Source organism: Heptranchias perlo, unplaced genomic scaffold, assembly GCF_035084215.1.
Source record: "Heptranchias perlo isolate sHepPer1 unplaced genomic scaffold, sHepPer1.hap1 HAP1_SCAFFOLD_720, whole genome shotgun sequence".
Lineage (NCBI taxonomy): Eukaryota > Metazoa > Chordata > Chondrichthyes > Hexanchiformes > Hexanchidae > Heptranchias > Heptranchias perlo.
This window is the reverse complement of record NW_027139751.1, coordinates 45,587-65,555: the sequence shown is the minus strand read 5'-3', so window position 1 is coordinate 65,555 and position 19,969 is coordinate 45,587. Positions and strand designations below refer to the sequence as shown.

At 51.9% G+C, this 19,969-nt stretch overlaps 1 protein-coding gene across 1 annotated transcript in view; it reads right to left on the bottom strand.

Moving 5' to 3' along the window:
• The window catches only part of LOC137318727 (guanylate-binding protein 1-like), a 41,444-nt gene extending 21,694 nt beyond the window's left edge, over positions 1–19,750 (bottom strand). Inside the window, exons 1-3 of the mRNA XM_067981396.1 lie at positions 19,464–19,750; positions 17,181–17,308; positions 9,717–9,826 (exon numbers count right to left, since the gene is read on the bottom strand). Of these exons, the coding sequence (XP_067837497.1) occupies positions 9,717–9,826; positions 17,181–17,308; positions 19,464–19,677 (452 nt within the window). The 5' untranslated portion in view covers positions 19,678–19,750. The remainder of the gene's footprint in view (positions 1–9,716; positions 9,827–17,180; positions 17,309–19,463) is intronic.
• Between the last annotated feature and the right edge of the window lie 219 nt (positions 19,751–19,969).

Sequence of the window (19,969 nt, the reverse complement as noted above, 5' to 3'; positions counted from 1 at the left end):
GGACTGAGAGACACCAGTCAGTGTACAGATATCTCCCTGAGAGAGAGGGGACTGAGAGACACCAGTCAGTGTACAGATATCTCCCTGAGAGAGAGGGGACTGAGAGACACCAGTCAGTGTACAGATATCTCCCTGAGAGAGAGGGGACTGAGAGACACCAGTCAGTGTACAGATATCTCCCCGAGAGAGAGGGGACTGAGAGACACCAGTCAGTGTACAGATATCTCCCCGAGAGAGAGAGGGGACTGAGAGACACCAGTCAGTGTACAGATATCTCCCTGAGAGAGAGGGGACTGAGAGACACCAGTCAGTGTACAGATATCTCCCTGAGAGAGAGGGGACTGAGAGACACCAGTCAGTGTACAGATATCTCCCTGAGAGAGAGAGAGGGGACTGAGAGACACCAGTCAGTGTACAGATATCTCCCTGAGAGAGAGGGACTGAGAGACACCAGTCAGTGTACAGATATCTCCCTGAGAGAGAGGGGACTGAGAGACACCAGTCAGTGTACAGATATCTCCCTGAGAGAGAGGGGACTGAGAGACACCAGTCAGTGCACAGATATCTCCCTGAGAGAGAGGGGACTGAGAGACACCAGTCAGTGTACAGATATCTCCCTGAGAGAGAGGGGACTGAGAGAGACCAGTCAGTGTACAGATATCTCCCTGAGGGAGAGGGGACTGAGAGACACCAGTCAGTGTACAGATATCTCCCTGAGAGAGAGGGGACTGAGAGACACCATTCCGTGCACAGATATCTCCCTGAGAGAGAGGGGACTGAGAGACACCAGTCAGTGCGCAGATATCTCCCTGAGAGAGAGGAGACTGAGAGACACCAGTCAGTGTACAGATATCTCCCTGAGAGACAGGGGACTGAGAGACACCAGTCAGTGTACAGATATCTCCCTGAGAGAGAGAGGACTGAGAGACACCAGTCAGTGTACAGATATCTCCCTGAGAGACAGGGGACTGAGAGACACCAGTCAGTGTAGAGATATCTCCCTGAGAGAGAGAGGGGACTGAGAGACACCAGTCAGTGTACAGATATCTCCCTGAGAGAGAGAGGGGACTGAGAGACACCAGTCAGTGTACAGATATCTCCCTGAGAGAGAGGGGACTGAGAGACACCAGTCAGTGTACAGATATCTCCCTGAGAGAGAGGGACTGAGAGACACCAGTCAGTGTACAGATATCTCCCTGAGAGAGAGGGGACTGAGAGACACCAGTCAGTGTACAGATATCTCCCTGAGAGAGAGGGGACTGAGAGACACCAGTCAGTGTACAGATATCTCCCTGAGAGAGAGGGGACTGAGAGACACCAGTCAGTGTACAGATATCTCCCTGAGAGAGAGGGGACTGAGAGACACCAGTCAGTGCACAGATATCTCCCCGAGAGAGAGGGGACTGAGAGACACCAGTCAGTGTACAGATATCTCCCCGAGAGAGAGAGGGGACTGAGAGACACCAGTCAGTGTACAGATATCTCCCTGAGAGAGAGGGGACTGAGAGACACCAGTCAGTGTACAGATATCTCCCTGAGAGAGAGGGGACTGAGAGACACCAGTCAGTGTACAGATATCTCCCTGAGAGAGAGACAGGGGACTGAAAGACACCAGTCAGTGTACAGATATCTCCCTGAGAGAGAGGGACTGAGAGACACCAGTCAGTGTACAGATATCTCCCTGAGAGAGAGGGGACTGAGAGACACCAGTCAGTGTACAGATATCTCCCTGAGAGAGAGGGGACTGAGAGACACCAGTCAGTGCACAGATATCTCCCTGAGAGAGAGGGGACTGAGAGACACCAGTCAGTGTACAGATATCTCCCTGAGAGAGAGGGGACTGAGAGACACCAGTCAGTGTACAGATATCTCCCTGAGAGAGAGGGGACTGAGAGACACCAGTCAGTGTACAGATATCTCCCTGAGAGAGAGGGGACTGAGAGACACCAGTCAGTGCACAGATATCTCCCTGAGAGAGAGGGGACTGAGAGACACCAGTCAGTGTACAGATATCTCCCTGAGGGAGAGGGGACTGAGAGACACCAGTCAGTGTACAGATATCTCCCTGAGAGAGAGGGGACTGAGAGACACCAGTCCGTGTACAGATATCTCCCTGAGAGAGAGGGGACTGAGAGACACCAGTCAGTGCGCAGATATCTCCCTGAGAGAGAGGAGACTGCGAGACACCAGTCAGTGTACAGATATCTCCCTGAGAGACAGGGGACTGAGAGACACCAGTCAGTGTACAGATATCTCCCTGAGAGAGAGAGGACTGAGAGACACCAGTCAGTGTACAGATATCTCCCTGAGAGACAGGGGACTGAGAGACACCAGTCAGTGTAGAGATATCTCCCTGAGAGAGAGAGGGGACTGAGAGACACCAGTCAGTGTACAGATATCTCCCTGAGAGAGAGGGGACTGAGAGACACCAGTCAGTGTACAGATATCTCCCTGAGAGAGAGGGGACTGAGAGACACCAGTCAGTGTACAGATATCTCCCTGAGAGAGAGGGGACTGAGAGACACCAGTCAGTGCACAGATATCTCCCTGAGAGAGAGGGGACTGAGAGACACCAGTCAGTGCACAGATATCTCCCTGAGGGAGAGGGGACTGAGAGACACCAGTCAGTGTACAGATATCTCCCTGAGAGAGAGGGGACTGAGAGACACCAGTCCGTGTACAGATATGTCCCTGAGAGAGAGGGGTCTGAGAGACACCAGTCAGTGTACAGATATCTCCCTGAGAGAGAGGGGACTGAGAGACACCAGTCAGTGTACAGATATCTACCTGAGAGAGAGGGGACTGAGAGACACCAGTCAGTGTACAGATATCTCCCTGAGGGAGAGGGGACTGAGAGACACCAGTCAGTGTACAGATATCTCCCTGAGAGACAGGGGACTGAGAGACACCAGTCAGTGTAGAGATATCTCCCTGAGAGAGAGAGGGGACTGAGAGACACCAGTCAGTGCACAGATATCTCCCCGAGAGAGAGGGGACTGAGAGACACCAGTCAGTGTACAGATATCTCCCCGAGAGAGAGAGGGGACTGAGAGACACCAGTCAGTGTACAGATATCTCCCTGAGAGAGAGGGGACTGAGAGACACCAGTCAGTGTACAGATATCTCCCTGAGAGAGAGGGGACTGAGAGACACCAGTCAGTGTACAGATATCTCCCTGAGAGAGAGAGAGGGGACTGAGAGACACCAGTCAGTGTACAGATATCTCCCTGAGAGAGAGGGGACTGAGAGACACCAGTCAGTGCACAGATATCTCCCTGAGAGAGAGGGGACTGAGAGACACCAGTCAGTGTACAGATATCTCCCTGAGAGAGAGGGGACTGAGAGACACCAGTCAGTGTACAGATATCTCCCTGAGAGAGAGGGGACTGAGAGACACCAGTCAGTGTACAGATATCTCCCTGAGAGAGAGGGGACTGAGAGACACCAGTCAGTGTACAGATATCTCCCTGAGAGAGAGGGGACTGAGAGACACCAGTCAGTGCACAGATATCTCCCTGAGAGAGAGGGGACTGAGAGACACCAGTCAGTGTACAGATATCTCCCTGAGGGAGAGGGGACTGAGAGACACCAGTCAGTGTACAGATATCTCCCTGAGAGAGAGGGGACTGAGAGACACCAGTCCGTGTACAGATATCTCCCTGAGAGAGAGGGGACTGAGAGACACCAGTCAGTGCGCAGATATCTCCCTGAGAGAGAGGAGACTGCGAGACACCAGTTAGTGTACAGATATCTCCCTGAGAGACAGGGGACTGAGAGACACCAGTCAGTGTACAGATATCTCCCTGAGAGAGAGAGGACTGAGAGACACCAGTCAGTGTACAGATATCTCCCTGAGAGACAGGGGACTGAGAGACACCAGTCAGTGTAGAGATATCTCCCTGAGAGAGAGAGGGGACTGAGAGACACCAGTCAGTGTACAGATATCTCCCTGAGAGAGAGGGGACTGAGAGACACCAGTCAGTGTACAGATATCTCCCTGAGAGAGAGGGGACTGAGAGACACCAGTCAGTGTACAGATATCTCCCTGAGAGAGAGGGGACTGAGAGACACCAGTCAGTGCACAGATATCTCCCTGAGAGAGAGGGGACTGAGAGACACCAGTCAGTGCACAGATATCTCCCTGAGGGAGAGGGGACTGAGAGACACCAGTCAGTGTACAGATATCTCCCTGAGAGAGAGGGGACTGAGAGACACCAGTCCGTGTACAGATATGTCCCTGAGAGAGAGGGGTCTGAGAGACACCAGTCAGTGTGCAGATATCTCCCTGAGAGAGAGGAGACTGAGAGACACCAGTCAGTGTACAGATATCTCCCTGAGAGACAGGGGACTGAGAGACACCAGTCAGTGTACAGATATCTCCCTGAGAGAGAGAGGACTGAGAGACACCAGTCAGTGTACAGATATCTCCCTGAGAGACAGGGGACTGAGAGACACCAGTCAGTGTAGAGATATCTCCCTGAGAGAGAGAGGGGACTGAGAGACACCAGTCAGTGTACAGATATCTCCCTGAGAGAGAGGGGACTGAGAGACACCAGTCAGTGTACAGATATCTCCCTGAGAGAGAGGTGACTGAGAGACACCAGTCAGTGCACAGATATCTCCCTGAGAGAGAGGGGACTGAGAGACACCAGTCAGTGTACAGATATCTCCCTGAGAGAGAGGGGACTGAGAGACACCAGTCCATGTACAGATATCTCCCTGAGAGAGAGGGGACTGAGAGACACCAGTCAGTGTGCAGATATCTCCCTGAGAGAGAGGAGACTGAGAGACACCAGTCAGTGTACAGATATCTCCCTGAGAGACAGGGGACTGAGAGACACCAGTCAGTGCACAGATATCTCCCTGAGAGACAGGGGACTGAGAGACACCAGTCAGTGTAGAGATATCTCCCTGAGAGAGAGAGGGGACTGAGAGACACCAGTCAGTGTACAGATATCTCCCTGAGAGAGAGGGGACTGAGAGACACCAGTCAGTGTACAGATATCTCCCTGAGAGAGAGGGGACTGAGAGACACCAGTCAGTGCACAGATATCTCCCTGAGAGAGAGGGGACTGAGAGACACCAGTCAGTGTACAGATATCTCCCTGAGAGAGAGGGGACTGAGAGACACCAGTCCATGTACAGATATCTCCCTGAGAGAGAGGGGACTGAGAGACACCAGTCAGTGTGCAGATATCTCCCTGAGAGAGAGGAGACTGAGAGACACCAGTCAGTGTACAGATATCTCCCTGAGAGACAGGGGACTGAGAGACACCAGTCAGTGCACAGATATCTCCCTGAGAGACAGGGGACTGAGAGACACCAGTCAGTGTAGAGATATCTCCCTGAGAGAGAGAGGGGACTGAGAGACACCAGTCAGTGTACAGATATCTCCCTGAGAGAGAGGGGACTGAGAGACACCAGTCAGTGTACAGATATCTCCCTGAGAGAGTGGGGACTGAGAGACACCAGTCAGTGTACAGATATCTCCCTGAGAGACAGGGGACTGAGAGACACCAGTCAGTGTACAGATATCTCCCTGAGAGAGAGGGGACTGAGAGACACCAGTCAGTGTACAGATATCTCCCTGAGAGAGAGGGGACTGAGAGACACCAGTCAGTGCACAGATATCTCCCTGAGAGAGAGGGGACTGAGAGACACCAGTCAGTGTACAGATATCTCCCTGAGGGAGAGGGGACTGAGAGACACCAGTCAGTGTACAGATATCTCCCTGAGAGAGAGGGGACTGAGAGACACCAGTCCGTGTACAGATATCTCCCTGAGAGAGAGGGGACTGAGAGACACCAGTCAGTGCGCAGATATCTCCCTGAGAGAGAGGAGACTGCGAGACACCAGTCAGTGTACAGATATCTCCCTGAGAGACAGGGGACTGAGAGACACCAGTCAGTGTACAGATATCTCCCTGAGAGAGAGAGGACTGAGAGACACCAGTCAGTGTACAGATATCTCCCTGAGAGACAGGGGACTGAGAGACACCAGTCAGTGTAGAGATATCTCCCTGAGAGAGAGAGGGGACTGAGAGACACCAGTCAGTGTACAGATATCTCCCTGAGAGAGAGGGGACTGAGAGACACCAGTCAGTGTACAGATATCTCCCTGAGAGAGAGGGGACTGAGAGACACCAGTCAGTGTACAGATATCTCCCTGAGAGAGAGGGGACTGAGAGACACCAGTCAGTGCACAGATATCTCCCTGAGAGAGAGGGGACTGAGAGACACCAGTCAGTGCACAGATATCTCCCTGAGGGAGAGGGGACTGAGAGACACCAGTCAGTGTACAGATATCTCCCTGAGAGAGAGGGGACTGAGAGACACCAGTCCGTGTACAGATATGTCCCTGAGAGAGAGGGGTCTGAGAGACACCAGTCAGTGTACAGATATCTCCCTGAGAGAGAGGGGACTGAGAGACACCAGTCAGTGTACAGATATCTACCTGAGAGAGAGGGGACTGAGAGACACCAGTCAGTGTACAGATATCTCCCTGAGGGAGAGGGGACTGAGAGACACCAGTCAGTGTACAGATATCTCCCTGAGAGACAGGGGACTGAGAGACACCAGTCAGTGTAGAGATATCTCCCTGAGAGAGAGAGGGGACTGAGAGACACCAGTCAGTGCACAGATATCTCCCCGAGAGAGAGGGGACTGAGAGACACCAGTCAGTGTACAGATATCTCCCCGAGAGAGAGAGGGGACTGAGAGACACCAGTCAGTGTACAGATATCTCCCTGAGAGAGAGGGGACTGAGAGACACCAGTCAGTGTACAGATATCTCCCTGAGAGAGAGGGGACTGAGAGACACCAGTCAGTGTACAGATATCTCCCTGAGAGAGAGAGAGGGGACTGAGAGACACCAGTCAGTGTACAGATATCTCCCTGAGAGAGAGGGGACTGAGAGACACCAGTCAGTGCACAGATATCTCCCTGAGAGAGAGGGGACTGAGAGACACCAGTCAGTGTACAGATATCTCCCTGAGAGAGAGGGGACTGAGAGACACCAGTCAGTGTACAGATATCTCCCTGAGAGAGAGGGGACTGAGAGACACCAGTCAGTGTACAGATATCTCCCTGAGAGAGAGGGGACTGAGAGACACCAGTCAGTGTACAGATATCTCCCTGAGAGAGAGGGGACTGAGAGACACCAGTCAGTGCACAGATATCTCCCTGAGAGAGAGGGGACTGAGAGACACCAGTCAGTGTACAGATATCTCCCTGAGGGAGAGGGGACTGAGAGACACCAGTCAGTGTACAGATATCTCCCTGAGAGAGAGGGGACTGAGAGACACCAGTCCGTGTACAGATATCTCCCTGAGAGAGAGGGGACTGAGAGACACCAGTCAGTGCGCAGATATCTCCCTGAGAGAGAGGAGACTGCGAGACACCAGTTAGTGTACAGATATCTCCCTGAGAGACAGGGGACTGAGAGACACCAGTCAGTGTACAGATATCTCCCTGAGAGAGAGAGGACTGAGAGACACCAGTCAGTGTACAGATATCTCCCTGAGAGACAGGGGACTGAGAGACACCAGTCAGTGTAGAGATATCTCCCTGAGAGAGAGAGGGGACTGAGAGACACCAGTCAGTGTACAGATATCTCCCTGAGAGAGAGGGGACTGAGAGACACCAGTCAGTGTACAGATATCTCCCTGAGAGAGAGGGGACTGAGAGACACCAGTCAGTGTACAGATATCTCCCTGAGAGAGAGGGGACTGAGAGACACCAGTCAGTGCACAGATATCTCCCTGAGAGAGAGGGGACTGAGAGACACCAGTCAGTGCACAGATATCTCCCTGAGGGAGAGGGGACTGAGAGACACCAGTCAGTGTACAGATATCTCCCTGAGAGAGAGGGGACTGAGAGACACCAGTCCGTGTACAGATATGTCCCTGAGAGAGAGGGGTCTGAGAGACACCAGTCAGTGTGCAGATATCTCCCTGAGAGAGAGGAGACTGAGAGACACCAGTCAGTGTACAGATATCTCCCTGAGAGACAGGGGACTGAGAGACACCAGTCAGTGTACAGATATCTCCCTGAGAGAGAGAGGACTGAGAGACACCAGTCAGTGTACAGATATCTCCCTGAGAGACAGGGGACTGAGAGACACCAGTCAGTGTAGAGATATCTCCCTGAGAGAGAGAGGGGACTGAGAGACACCAGTCAGTGTACAGATATCTCCCTGAGAGAGAGGGGACTGAGAGACACCAGTCAGTGTACAGATATCTCCCTGAGAGAGAGGTGACTGAGAGACACCAGTCAGTGCACAGATATCTCCCTGAGAGAGAGGGGACTGAGAGACACCAGTCAGTGTACAGATATCTCCCTGAGAGAGAGGGGACTGAGAGACACCAGTCCATGTACAGATATCTCCCTGAGAGAGAGGGGACTGAGAGACACCAGTCAGTGTGCAGATATCTCCCTGAGAGAGAGGAGACTGAGAGACACCAGTCAGTGTACAGATATCTCCCTGAGAGACAGGGGACTGAGAGACACCAGTCAGTGCACAGATATCTCCCTGAGAGACAGGGGACTGAGAGACACCAGTCAGTGTAGAGATATCTCCCTGAGAGAGAGAGGGGACTGAGAGACACCAGTCAGTGTACAGATATCTCCCTGAGAGAGAGGGGACTGAGAGACACCAGTCAGTGTACAGATATCTCCCTGAGAGAGAGGGGACTGAGAGACACCAGTCAGTGCACAGATATCTCCCTGAGAGAGAGGGGACTGAGAGACACCAGTCAGTGTACAGATATCTCCCTGAGAGAGAGGGGACTGAGAGACACCAGTCCATGTACAGATATCTCCCTGAGAGAGACGGGACTGAGAGACACCAGTCAGTGTGCAGATATCTCCCTGAGAGAGAGGAGACTGAGAGACACCAGTCAGTGTACAGATATCTCCCTGAGAGACAGGGGACTGAGAGACACCAGTCAGTGCACAGATATCTCCCTGAGAGACAGGGGACTGAGAGACACCAGTCAGTGTAGAGATATCTCCCTGAGAGAGAGAGGGGACTGAGAGACACCAGTCAGTGTACAGATATCTCCCTGAGAGAGAGGGGACTGAGAGACACCAGTCAGTGTACAGATATCTCCCTGAGAGAGTGGGGACTGAGAGACACCAGTCAGTGTACAGATATCTCCCTGAGAGACAGGGGACTGAGAGACACCAGTCAGTGTAGAGATATCTCCCTGAGAGAGAGAGGGGACTGAGAGACACCAGTCAGTGTACAGATATCTCCCTGAGAGAGAGGGGACTGAGAGACACCAGTCAGTGTACAGATATCTCCCCGAGAGAGAGGAGACTGAGAGACACCAGTCAGTGTACAGATATCTCCCTGAGAGAGAGGGGACTGAGAGACACCAGTCAGTGTACAGATATCTCCCTGAGAGAGAGGGGACTGAGAGACACCAGTCAGTGTAGAGATATCTCCCTGAGAGAGAGGGGACTGAGAGACACCAGTCAGTGTACAGATATGTCCCTGAGAGAGATGGACTGAGAGACACCAGTCAGTGTACAGATATCTCCCTGAGAGAGAGGGGACTGAGAGAGACCAGTCAGTGTGCAGATATCTCCCAGAGAGAGAGGGGACTGAGAGACTACGAGGAATGGGTAATAAGGCACAAACCCAACCAGGCCCTAAATCCCCGTTGCCTAGCAATGACCAATTCTGATTAGACTGGCCTTGCAAATAAAGGATACTGGAGGTCTCTCATGGACTGTTGGTTTATGGGCCCCTTGCTGTTGTAGACGAAGAGGCTGCTGAGAAGAATGGCCAACGCAAAGATCGAATTGTCGTTCTGTTCATCTCCCTGCGGGTGAGAGAGCGGAGGGGAAAAGTCAGAGGTCAGCCCCCCCCAAAATGTCCCCCGTTCCCTCCCCTGAAAACAGAAACTCTCGCTTTGCACATGGGGGCCCAGAGGCACCGACGGCCCCCTCCCCACACGGTCCCCGTTCATCATGAGTGAAGTCCGAGTTATATTCGACCATGGCGGGCCTCGCGGCCAGCCCTGATCCTCTCCTCACTTGACAAAAGCTTTCCAACAAAGGCGGCAGGCCATTGGATATTCCCCACCCACACATCCCACCAAACCCAACCGCTACCCTGGCTGTGATCTGCTCATTCCTCGTAGGCCCGGGATTGAGCCTGGGCCTTGCCTTGAGAGAGTCGGCAAAGCCCAGGCTCATTCCCGGGCCTTGCCTGCTCTCTGTGTGGAGCTCATTCTCAGGTTGGCAGGCTGTAACTAGTGGGGTGTCGCAGGGATCAGTGCTCGGGCCTCAGCTATTTACAATCTATATTAATGACTTAGATGAAGGGACCGAGTGTAATGTATCCAAGTTTGCTGATGATACAAAGCTCGGTGGGAAAGTAAGCTGTGAGGAGGACACAAAGAGTCTGCAAAGGGATATAGACAGGTTAAGTGAGTGGGTGAGAAGGTGTCAGATGGAGTGAAATGTGAGGTTATTCACTTTGGTAGGAAGAATAGAAAAACAGAATATTTTTTAAATGATGAGAAACTATTAAATGTTGGTGTTCAGAGAGATTTGGATGTCCTCGTACAAGAAACACAGAAAGTTAACATGCAGGTACAGCAAGCAATTAGGAAGGGAAATGGTATGTTGGCCTTTATTACAAGGGAGTTGGAGTACAAGAGTAAGGAAGTCTTACTACAATTGTACAGGGTTTTGGTGAGACCTCACCTGGAGTACTGTGTACAGTTTTGGTCTCCTTATCTAAGGAAGGATATACTCGCCTTAGAGGGGGTGCAACGAAGGTTCACCAGACTGATCCCTGGGATGAGAGGGTTGTCCTATGAGGAGAGATTGAGTAGAATGGGCCAAGACTCTCTGGAGTTTCGAGGAAAGAGAGGTGATCTCATTGAAACATAGAAGATTCTGAGGGGGCTTCACAGGGTAGATGCTGAGAGATTGTTTCCCCTGACTGGAGAGTCTAGAACGAGGGGACACAGTCTCAGGATAAGGGGTCGGCCATTCAAGACTGAGATGAGGAGGAATTTCTTCACTCAGAGGGTGGTGAATCTTTGGAATTCTCTCCCCCAGAGGGCTGTGATGCTCAGTCATTGAATATATTCAAGACTGAGATTGATCGATTTTTGGATTCTCGGGGAATCGAGGGATATGGGGATCGGGGGGGAAAGTGGAGTTGAGGTCGAAGGTCGGCCATGATCTGATTGAATGGTGGAGCAGGCTCGAGGGGCCGAATGGCCTCCTCCTGCTCCTATTTCTTCTGTTGTTATGTCCCAGCCCTGCGTGTGTGGGAGGCCAATCATCACAACCACCAGACGGTGCTTTCAGAGGATGTAACCGGGGTTTTTCAATTTAGCAGGAGAGGTTGGAGAGAGCAATTGCCTTACAACAATAACCTGCATTTATATAGCGCCTTTAACGTCGTAAAACGTCCCCAAGGTGCTTCCCAGAAGCGTAAATCAGACAAAATTTGTCCCCGAGCCACATAAGGAGATATTAGGGACAGGTGACCAAAAGATTGGTCAAAGAGGGAGGTTTTAAGGAGCGTCTTAAAGGAGGAGAGAGAGGGGGAGAGGTTTAGGGAGGGAATTCCAGAGCTTAGGGCCCAGGCGGCTGAAGGCACGGCCGCCAATGGTGGAGCGATGGGAATCGGGGAGATGGACAAGAGGCCGGAATTGGAGGAGCGCAGAGATCTCGGAGGGTTGTCGGGGCTGGAGGAGGTGACAGAGATCGGGAGGGGGGGGGTGAGGGCCATGGAGGGATTTGAACACGAGGATGAGAATTTTTTAAATCGAGGCGTTCCCAGACCGGGAGCCAATGTCGGTCCAGCAAGCACAGGGAGAGGGGGTGATGGGTGAACGGGACTCGGTGCGAGTTAGGATACGGGGGGGGCAGCAGATGAGTTGATGGCGACGGAGAGTGGAAGGTGGGAGGGCAGACCAGGAGAGCATTGGGACAGTCCGAGTCTGGAGGGGACAAAGCGTTACGGGGTGAGGGTTTCAGCAGCAGATGAGCTGAGGCGGGGGGGGGGAGGAGACGGGCGACATTACAGAGGTGGGAGTCGACGGCCTTGGTGACGGAGGGGATGTGGGGTCAGAGGTTCATCTCAGGGTCAAACAGGAGGCCGAGGTTCCAAAGGAAGGCCTTTGGTTTTGGGCCAGGAGGGTTGAGTGTTGGGGGGTGAGGGGAGAGAGGGGGGGCGGGAACAGGGGGAGGAAAAGTAAAGGAAATTCAGACCCCATGATGTGTTCTACCAACTGCGATCTCTTCACACTCCCAGATTGAGGGGTTGGAAGGATTTGAGAGGGTCGATAGAGAGAAACTATTTCCTCTGGTTGGCAGAGAGTCCAGAACAAGGGGGGCAGAACCTTAAAATTAGAGCCAGGACGTTCAGGGGGTGATGTCAGGAAGCACTTCCTCGCACAAAGGGGAGTGAAAATCTGGAATTCTCTTCCCCCCGCCCCTCAAAAAAAAGGGCTGGGGATCAATTGCAGATTTGAAGACTGAGATGGCGAGATTTCCGTTGGGTTTCGAGGGATGTGGGGCAGAGGCGGGAAGATGGAGTTCAGATGCAGAGCAGTCATGATCGAACTGAACGGCGGAACGGGCTCGAGGGGCTGAATGGCCTCCTCCTGTTCCGAGGTACAGATCAGGGACGATCTGACTGAATGGCGGAACAGGCTCGAGGGGCTGTCCACGCAGGACACTCCCCCATTTCGGAGGGGGGGTCCTGGGGGACGTACGAACGTATGAATTAAGAGCAGGAGGAGGCCACTCGGCCCCTCGATCCTGCTCTCCTATTTGGTAAGATCACGGCTGATCTGATTGTGACCTCAACCCTGCTATCCCCGTCTACTGACTCTAACCTTTGACTCCCTTGTTAATCAGGACTCTATCGAACTCAGCCTTAATAATATTCACTGACCCTGCCTCCCCCGCTCTCTGGGGAAGGGAGTTCCACACACTCACCACCCTCTGAGAGAAAACATTTCTCCTCATCTCCGTCTTAAATGGGAGACCCCTCGTTTTTAAACTGTGTCCCCCTGGTTCTAGTCTCTCCCACAAGGGGAAACATCCTCTCAGCATCTCCCCCTTCGAGTCCCCTCAGGGTCTTCGATGTTTCAATAAGATCACCTCTCATTCTTGTGAACTCCAGTGTGTACAGGCCCAACCTTTCCTCATAAGATAACCCCCTCATCCCAGGAATCAGTCGAGTGAACCTTCTCTGAACCACCTCCAAAGCAAATTCTGTCCTTTCTTAAATAAGGAGACCAAAACTGCGCCCAGTATTCCAGATGTGGTCTCACCAACGCCCTGTACAAAACATCTCGACTTTGATATTCCATTGCCCTTGCAATAAATGACAACGTCCCATTTGCTTTCCTCATCACTTGCTGTACCTGCACACTAACTTTTTGTGATTCATGCACTGGGACACCCAGATCGCTCAGGGTGATATCTGTACACTGACTGGTGTCTCTCAGTCCCTCTCTCTCAGGGTGATATCTGTACACTGACTGGTGTCTCTCAGTCCCTCTCTCTCAGGGAGACATCAAGAAGGGAGAGGGGATTGAGAGACACCAGTCAGTGTACAGATATCTCCCTGAGAGAGAGGGGACTGAGAGACACCAGTCAGTGTACAGATATCACCCTGAGAGAGAGGGGGCTGAGAGACACCAGTCAGTGTACAGATATCTCCCTGAGAGAGACGGGACTGAGAGACACCAGTCAGTGTACAGATATCTCCCTGAGAGAGAGGGGACTGAGAGACACCAGTCAGTGTACAGATATCTCCCTGAGAGAGGGGACTGAGAGACACCAGTCAGTGTACAGGTATCACCCTGAGAGAGAGGGGACTGAGAGACACCAGTCAGTGTACAGATATCTCCCTGAGAGAGAGGGGACTGAGAGACACCAGTCAGTGTACAGATATCTCCCTGAGAGAGAGGGGACTGAGAGACACCAGTCAGTGTACAGATATCTCCCTGAGGGAGAGGGGACTGAGAGACACCAGTCAGTGTACAGATATCTCCCTGAGGGAGAGGGACTGAGAGACACCAGTCAGTGTACAGATATCTCCCTGAGAGAGAGGGGACTGAGAGACACCAGTCAGTGTACAGATATCTCCCTGAGAGAGAGGGACTGAGAGACACCAGTCAGTGTACAGATATCTCCCTGAGAGAGAGGGGACTGAGAGACACCAGTCAGTGTACAGATATCTCCCTGAGAGAGAGGGGACTGAGAGACACCAGTCAGTGTACAGATATCTCCCTGAGGGAGAGGGGACTGAGAGACACCAGTCAGTGTACAGATATCTCCCTGAAAGAGAGGGGACTGAGAGACACCAGTGTACAGATATCTCCCTGAGAGAGAGGGGACTGAGAGACACCAGTCAGTGTACAGATATCTCCCTGAGAGAGGGGACTGAGAGACACCAGTCGGTGTACAGATATCTCCCTGAGAGAGAGGGGACTGAGAGACACCAGTCGGTGTACAGATATCTCCCTGAGGGAGAGGGACTGAGAGACACCAGTCAGTGTACAGATATCTCCCTGAGAGAGAGGGACTGAGAGACACCAGTCAGTGAACAGATATCTCCCTGAGAGAGAGGGACTGAGAGACACCAGTCAGTGTACAGATATCTCCCTGAGAGAGAGGGACTGAGAGACACCAGTCAGTGTACAGATATCTCCCTGAGAGAGAGGGGACTGAGAGACACCAGTCAGTGTACAGATATCTCCCTGAGAGAGAGAGGGGACTGAGAGACACCAGTCAGTGTACAGATATCTCCCTGAGAGAGAGGGGACTGAGAGACACCAGTCAGTGTACAGGTATCACCCTGAGAGAGAAGGGACTGAGAGACACCAGTCAGTGTACAGATATCTCCCTGAGGGAGAGGAGACTGAGAGACACCAGTCAGTGTGCAGATATCTCCCTGAGAGAGAGGGGACTGAGAGACACCAGTCAGTGTACAGATATCTCCCTGAGAGAGAGAGGACTGAGAGACACCAGTCAGTGTCCAGATATCTCCCTGAGAGAGAGGGGACTGAGAGACACCAGTCAGTGTACAGATATCTCCCTGAGGGAGAGGGGACTGAGAGACACCAGTCAGTGTACAGATATCTCCCTGAGGGCGAGGGGACTGAGAGACACCAGTCAGTGTACAGATATCTCCCTGAGGGAGAGGGGACTGAGAGACACCAGTCAGTGTACAGATATCTCCCTGAGAGAGGGACTGAGAGACACCAGTCAGTGTCCAGATATCTCCCTGAGGGAGAGGGGACTGAGAGACACCAGTCAGTGTACAGATATCTCCCTGAGAGAGAGGGACTGAGAGACACCAGTCAGTGTACAGATATCTCCCTGAGGGAGAGGAGACTGAGAGACACCAGTCAGTGTGCAGATATCTCCCTGAGAGAGAGGGGACTGAGAGACACCAGTCAGTGTACAGATATCTCCCTGAGAGAGAGAGGACTGAGAGACACCAGTCAGTGTACAGATATCTCCCTGAGGGAGAGGGGACTGAGAGACACCAGTCAGTGTACAGATATCTCCCTGAGGGAGAGGGGACTGAGAGACACCAGTCAGTGTGCAGATATCTCCCTGAGAGAGAGGGGACTGAGAGACACCAGTCAGTGTACAGATATCTCCCTGAGAGAGAGGGGACTGAGAGACACCAGTCAGTGTACAGATATCTCCCTGAGAGAGAGGGAACTGAGAGACACCAGTCAGTGTACAGATATCTCCCTGAGAGAGAGGGGACTGAGAGACACCAGTCAGTGTACAGATATCTCCCTGAGAGAGAGGGACTGAGAGACACCAGTCAGTGTACAGATATCTCCCTGAGAGAGAGGGACTGAGAGAAACCAGTCAGTGTACAGATATCTCCCTGAGAGAGAGGGAACTGAGAGACACCAGTCAGTGTACAGATATCTCCCTGAGAGAGAGAGGGGACTGAGAGACACCAGTCAGTGTACAGATATCTCCCTGAGAGAGAGGGGACTGAGAGACACCAGTCAGTGTACAGATATCTCCCTGAGAGAGAGGGGACTGAGAGACACCAGTCAGTGTACAGATATCTCCCTGAGAGAGAGGGGACTGAGAGACACCAGTCAGTGTGCAGATATCTCCCTGAGAGAGAGGGGACTGAGAGACACCAGTCAGTGTAAAGATATCTCCCTGAGAGAGAGGGGACTGAGAGACACCAGTCAGTGTACAGATATCTCCCTGAGAGAGAGAGGGGACTGAGAGACACCAGTCAGTGTACAGATATCTCCCTGAGAGAGAGGGAACTGAGAGACACCAGTCAGTGAACAGATATCTCCCTGAGAGAGAGGGGACTGAGAGACACCAGTCAGTGTACAGATATCTCCCTGAGAGAGAGGGGACTGAGAGACACCAGTCAGTGTACAGATATCTCCCTGAGAGAGAGGGAACTGAGAGACACCAGTCAGTGTACAGATATCTCCCTGAGGGAGAGGGGACTGAGAGACACCAGTCAGTGTACAGATATCTCCCTGAGAGAGAGGGGACTGAGAGACACCAGTCAGTGTACAGATATCTCCCTGAGAGAGAGGGAACTGAGAGACACCAGTCAGTGTACAGATATCTCCCTGAGAGAGAGGGGACTGAGAGACACCAGTCAGTGTACAGATATCTCCCTGAGAGAGAGGGACTGAGAGACACCAGTCAGTGTACAGATATCTCCCTGAGAGAGAGGGACTGAGAGACACCAGTCAGTGTACAGATATCTCCCTGAGAGAGAGGGAACTGAGAGACACCAGTCAGTGTACAGATATCTCCCTGAGAGAGAGAGGGGACTGAGAGACACCAGTCAGTGTACAGATATCTCCCTGAGAGAGAGGGGACTGAGAGACACCAGTCAGTGTACAGATATCTCCCTGAGAGAGAGGGGACTGAGAGACACCAGTCAGTGTACAGATATCTCCCTGAGAGAGAGGGGACTGAGAGACACCAGTCAGTGTGCAGATATCTCCCTGAGAGAGAGGGGACTGAGAGACACCAGTCAGTGTACAGATATCTCCCTGAGAGAGAGGGGACTGAGAGACACCAGTCAGTGTACAGATATCTCCCTGAGGGAGCTGGGAGGGATGGGACTTGGGGGCGAGGGATGGGGATTGTGGGGGGCGGGCCAGGAATGGGGAGGAAGCGTCCTACCTTCTCGGGGTCTCCAAGGCCCTCAGTATCCAACAAGATGATGCCTTGCTCTGGTCTCCGGGGGTGAGGCAGACACCACATCCAGATCCCTTTGGTGTGGGACTGGACTGTTGACCCCAGCGAGAAGCCTGCGGCGAGAGAGAGAAGGTTCCGGAGATCAGGGAACGAAGGGCAAGGGGCTCTCGAGAACCAGGGTGAGAGACAGGGCACAGGCGACAGAGATCTGACCCGGACTGCAGGCTATAGATTCATCGACACTCTGAGAACAGGTATCCAAGGCCTCAGACCCAATACAAATTCATTCAAAGGTCACATCGAGTTACATCGAGGCAGAAACAGGCCATTCGGCCCCTCTGGTCTATCCCGGTGTTTATGCTCCACACGAGCCTCCTCCCTCCCTACTCCATCTCACCCTCTCACCATCTCTTTCTATTCCTCTCTCCCTCATGTGTTTATCCAGCTTCCCCTTAAATCCATCTACACTATTCACCTCAACTACTCCTTGTGGGAGCGAGTTCCACATTCTCACCACTCTCTGGGGAAAGAAGTTTCTCCTGAATTCCCCTATTGGATTTATTAGTGACTATCTTATATTTATGGCCCCCGAGTTCTGGTCTCTCCCACAAGTGGAAACATCTTCTCTCCGTCTACCCTATCGAACCCTTTCATAATCTTAAAGACCTCGATCAGGTCACCCCTCAGTCTTCTCTTTGAGAGAAAAGAGCCCCAAGCCTGTTCAGCCTTTCCTGATAAGTATCATAGTAGGTACAGCACAGAAGGAGGCCATTCAGCCCATCGTGCCTGTGCTGGCTCTTTGAGAGAGCTCTCCAATTAGTCCCGCTCCCCTGCTCTTTCCCCTATAGCCCTGTAAATTTTTCCTTCAAGTATCTATCCAATTCCCCCTTTTGAAAGTTATTATTGAATCTGCTTCCACCGCCCTTTCAGGCCGTGAATTCCAGATCATCACAACTCGCTGCGTAAAAAAACGTTTCCTCATGTCGCCTCTGGCTCTTTTGACAATCACCTTAAATCTGGGTCCTCTGGTTACCGACCCTCCTGCCACTGGAAACAATTTCTCCTTATTTTAACCTCTCAGTTCTCATATCATCCTTGTGAATCTTTCTTGCACCTTCTCCAGTGCCTCTCTATCCTTTTTATAATACGGAGACCCGAACTGTGCACAGTGCTCCATGTGTGGTCTAACCAAGGTATATGGAGACCAGATGTGTGCACAATGCTCCAAGTGTGGTCTAACCAAGGTATATGGAGACCTGAACTGTGGACAGTGCTCCATGTGTGGTCTAACCAAGGTATATGGAGACCAGAACTGTGCACAGTGCTCCAAGTGTGGTCTAACCAAGGTATATTGAGACCAGAACTGTGCACAGTGCTCCATGTGTGGTCTAACCAAGGTATATTGAGACCAGAACTGTGCACAGTGCTCCATGTGTGGTCTAACCAAGGTATATGGAGACCAGAACTGTGCACAGTGCTCCATGTGTGGTCTAACCAAGGTATATGGAGACCAGAACTGTGGACAGTGCTCCATGTGTGGTCTAACCAAGGTATATGGAGACCAGAACTGTGCACAGTGCTCCATGTGTGGTCTAACCAAGGTATATGGAGACCAGAACTGTGGACAGTGCTCCAAGTGTGGTCTAACCCAGGTATATGGAGACCAGAACTGTGCACAGTGCTCCAAGTGTGGTCTAACCAAGGTTCTATACAAGTTTAACATAACTTCTCTGCTTTTCAATTCTATCCCTCTAGAAATGAACCCCAGTGTTTGATTTGCTTTTTTATGGCCTTATTAACCTGAGTTTGAGTGGAAGAACTTCAAACATTTGCTTGAAACTGTTCCAGTGCACAAAACTCTGGGGTATAACCTTCCATTTATATTGTAGTGAGGGCGGGCCACTGGGATCTTTCGAACAGAGATGTTTGAACTGTCGTATCTCCAGGTCGTCATGGTAAAACGGAACTCAAGGGACTTTGTGTGAGCACCTCTGTTACAGATGTGGAAGATACAGTGTAAAGTACTCCGTGAGAGGGGCACCAAGACCCTGAATCGGTTTGCATTGGTGGAGGAAATGTTGCTTAGTTTAATGCTTCTGTATAGATTTATTTCTGGCAGTAAATTCGATTGTGCAAATTTAACCTGAAATCTGAGGTCAATCAGCCGGCCACTTTTCCACCATTGGGAGAGATTGGGATTGGGTTGCTCTGTGCTATATTCGATACCACCCAGAGGTGAAAGGTTAGATTTTTGGGGCTCCAACTGACCTCTCTGACCCTTGTTGGCTCCAGCGAGGCGATTCAGGAGATATGACTTTCCAGTGCGCGCAGCTCCCGCCACTGCCACGACCACCACAGGCACCTCGATCGCGCGGAGGATGTCCAGGGCAGCTGGGTTAAGGCGTAACTTCCCCTTCGAGTTTTCAAAGAGAATCATGGGCTCCTCCATCACCAACTCCTTCATCACCGTCTCCGCCTTCATCCCGTCCGACCGTCCGTCAGACAAGGGGGAGACAATTCCGATCGAGGCGGGCTGAACATCCTGCAGAACACCAACCTCAAAATATATCACGTAGAATTAATCAACAACATGTCTAGGGAACCAAGGACCTTGTACACAAACCCCCCCGAACCCCTCGATTAGATTCCAGCCTGTAACTCACTCCCGGGTATCTGTTATTCTATATATAAACCCCCCCCCGAACCCCTCGATTAGATTCCAGCCTGTAACTCACTCCCAGGTATCTGTTATTCTATATATAAACCCCCCGAAC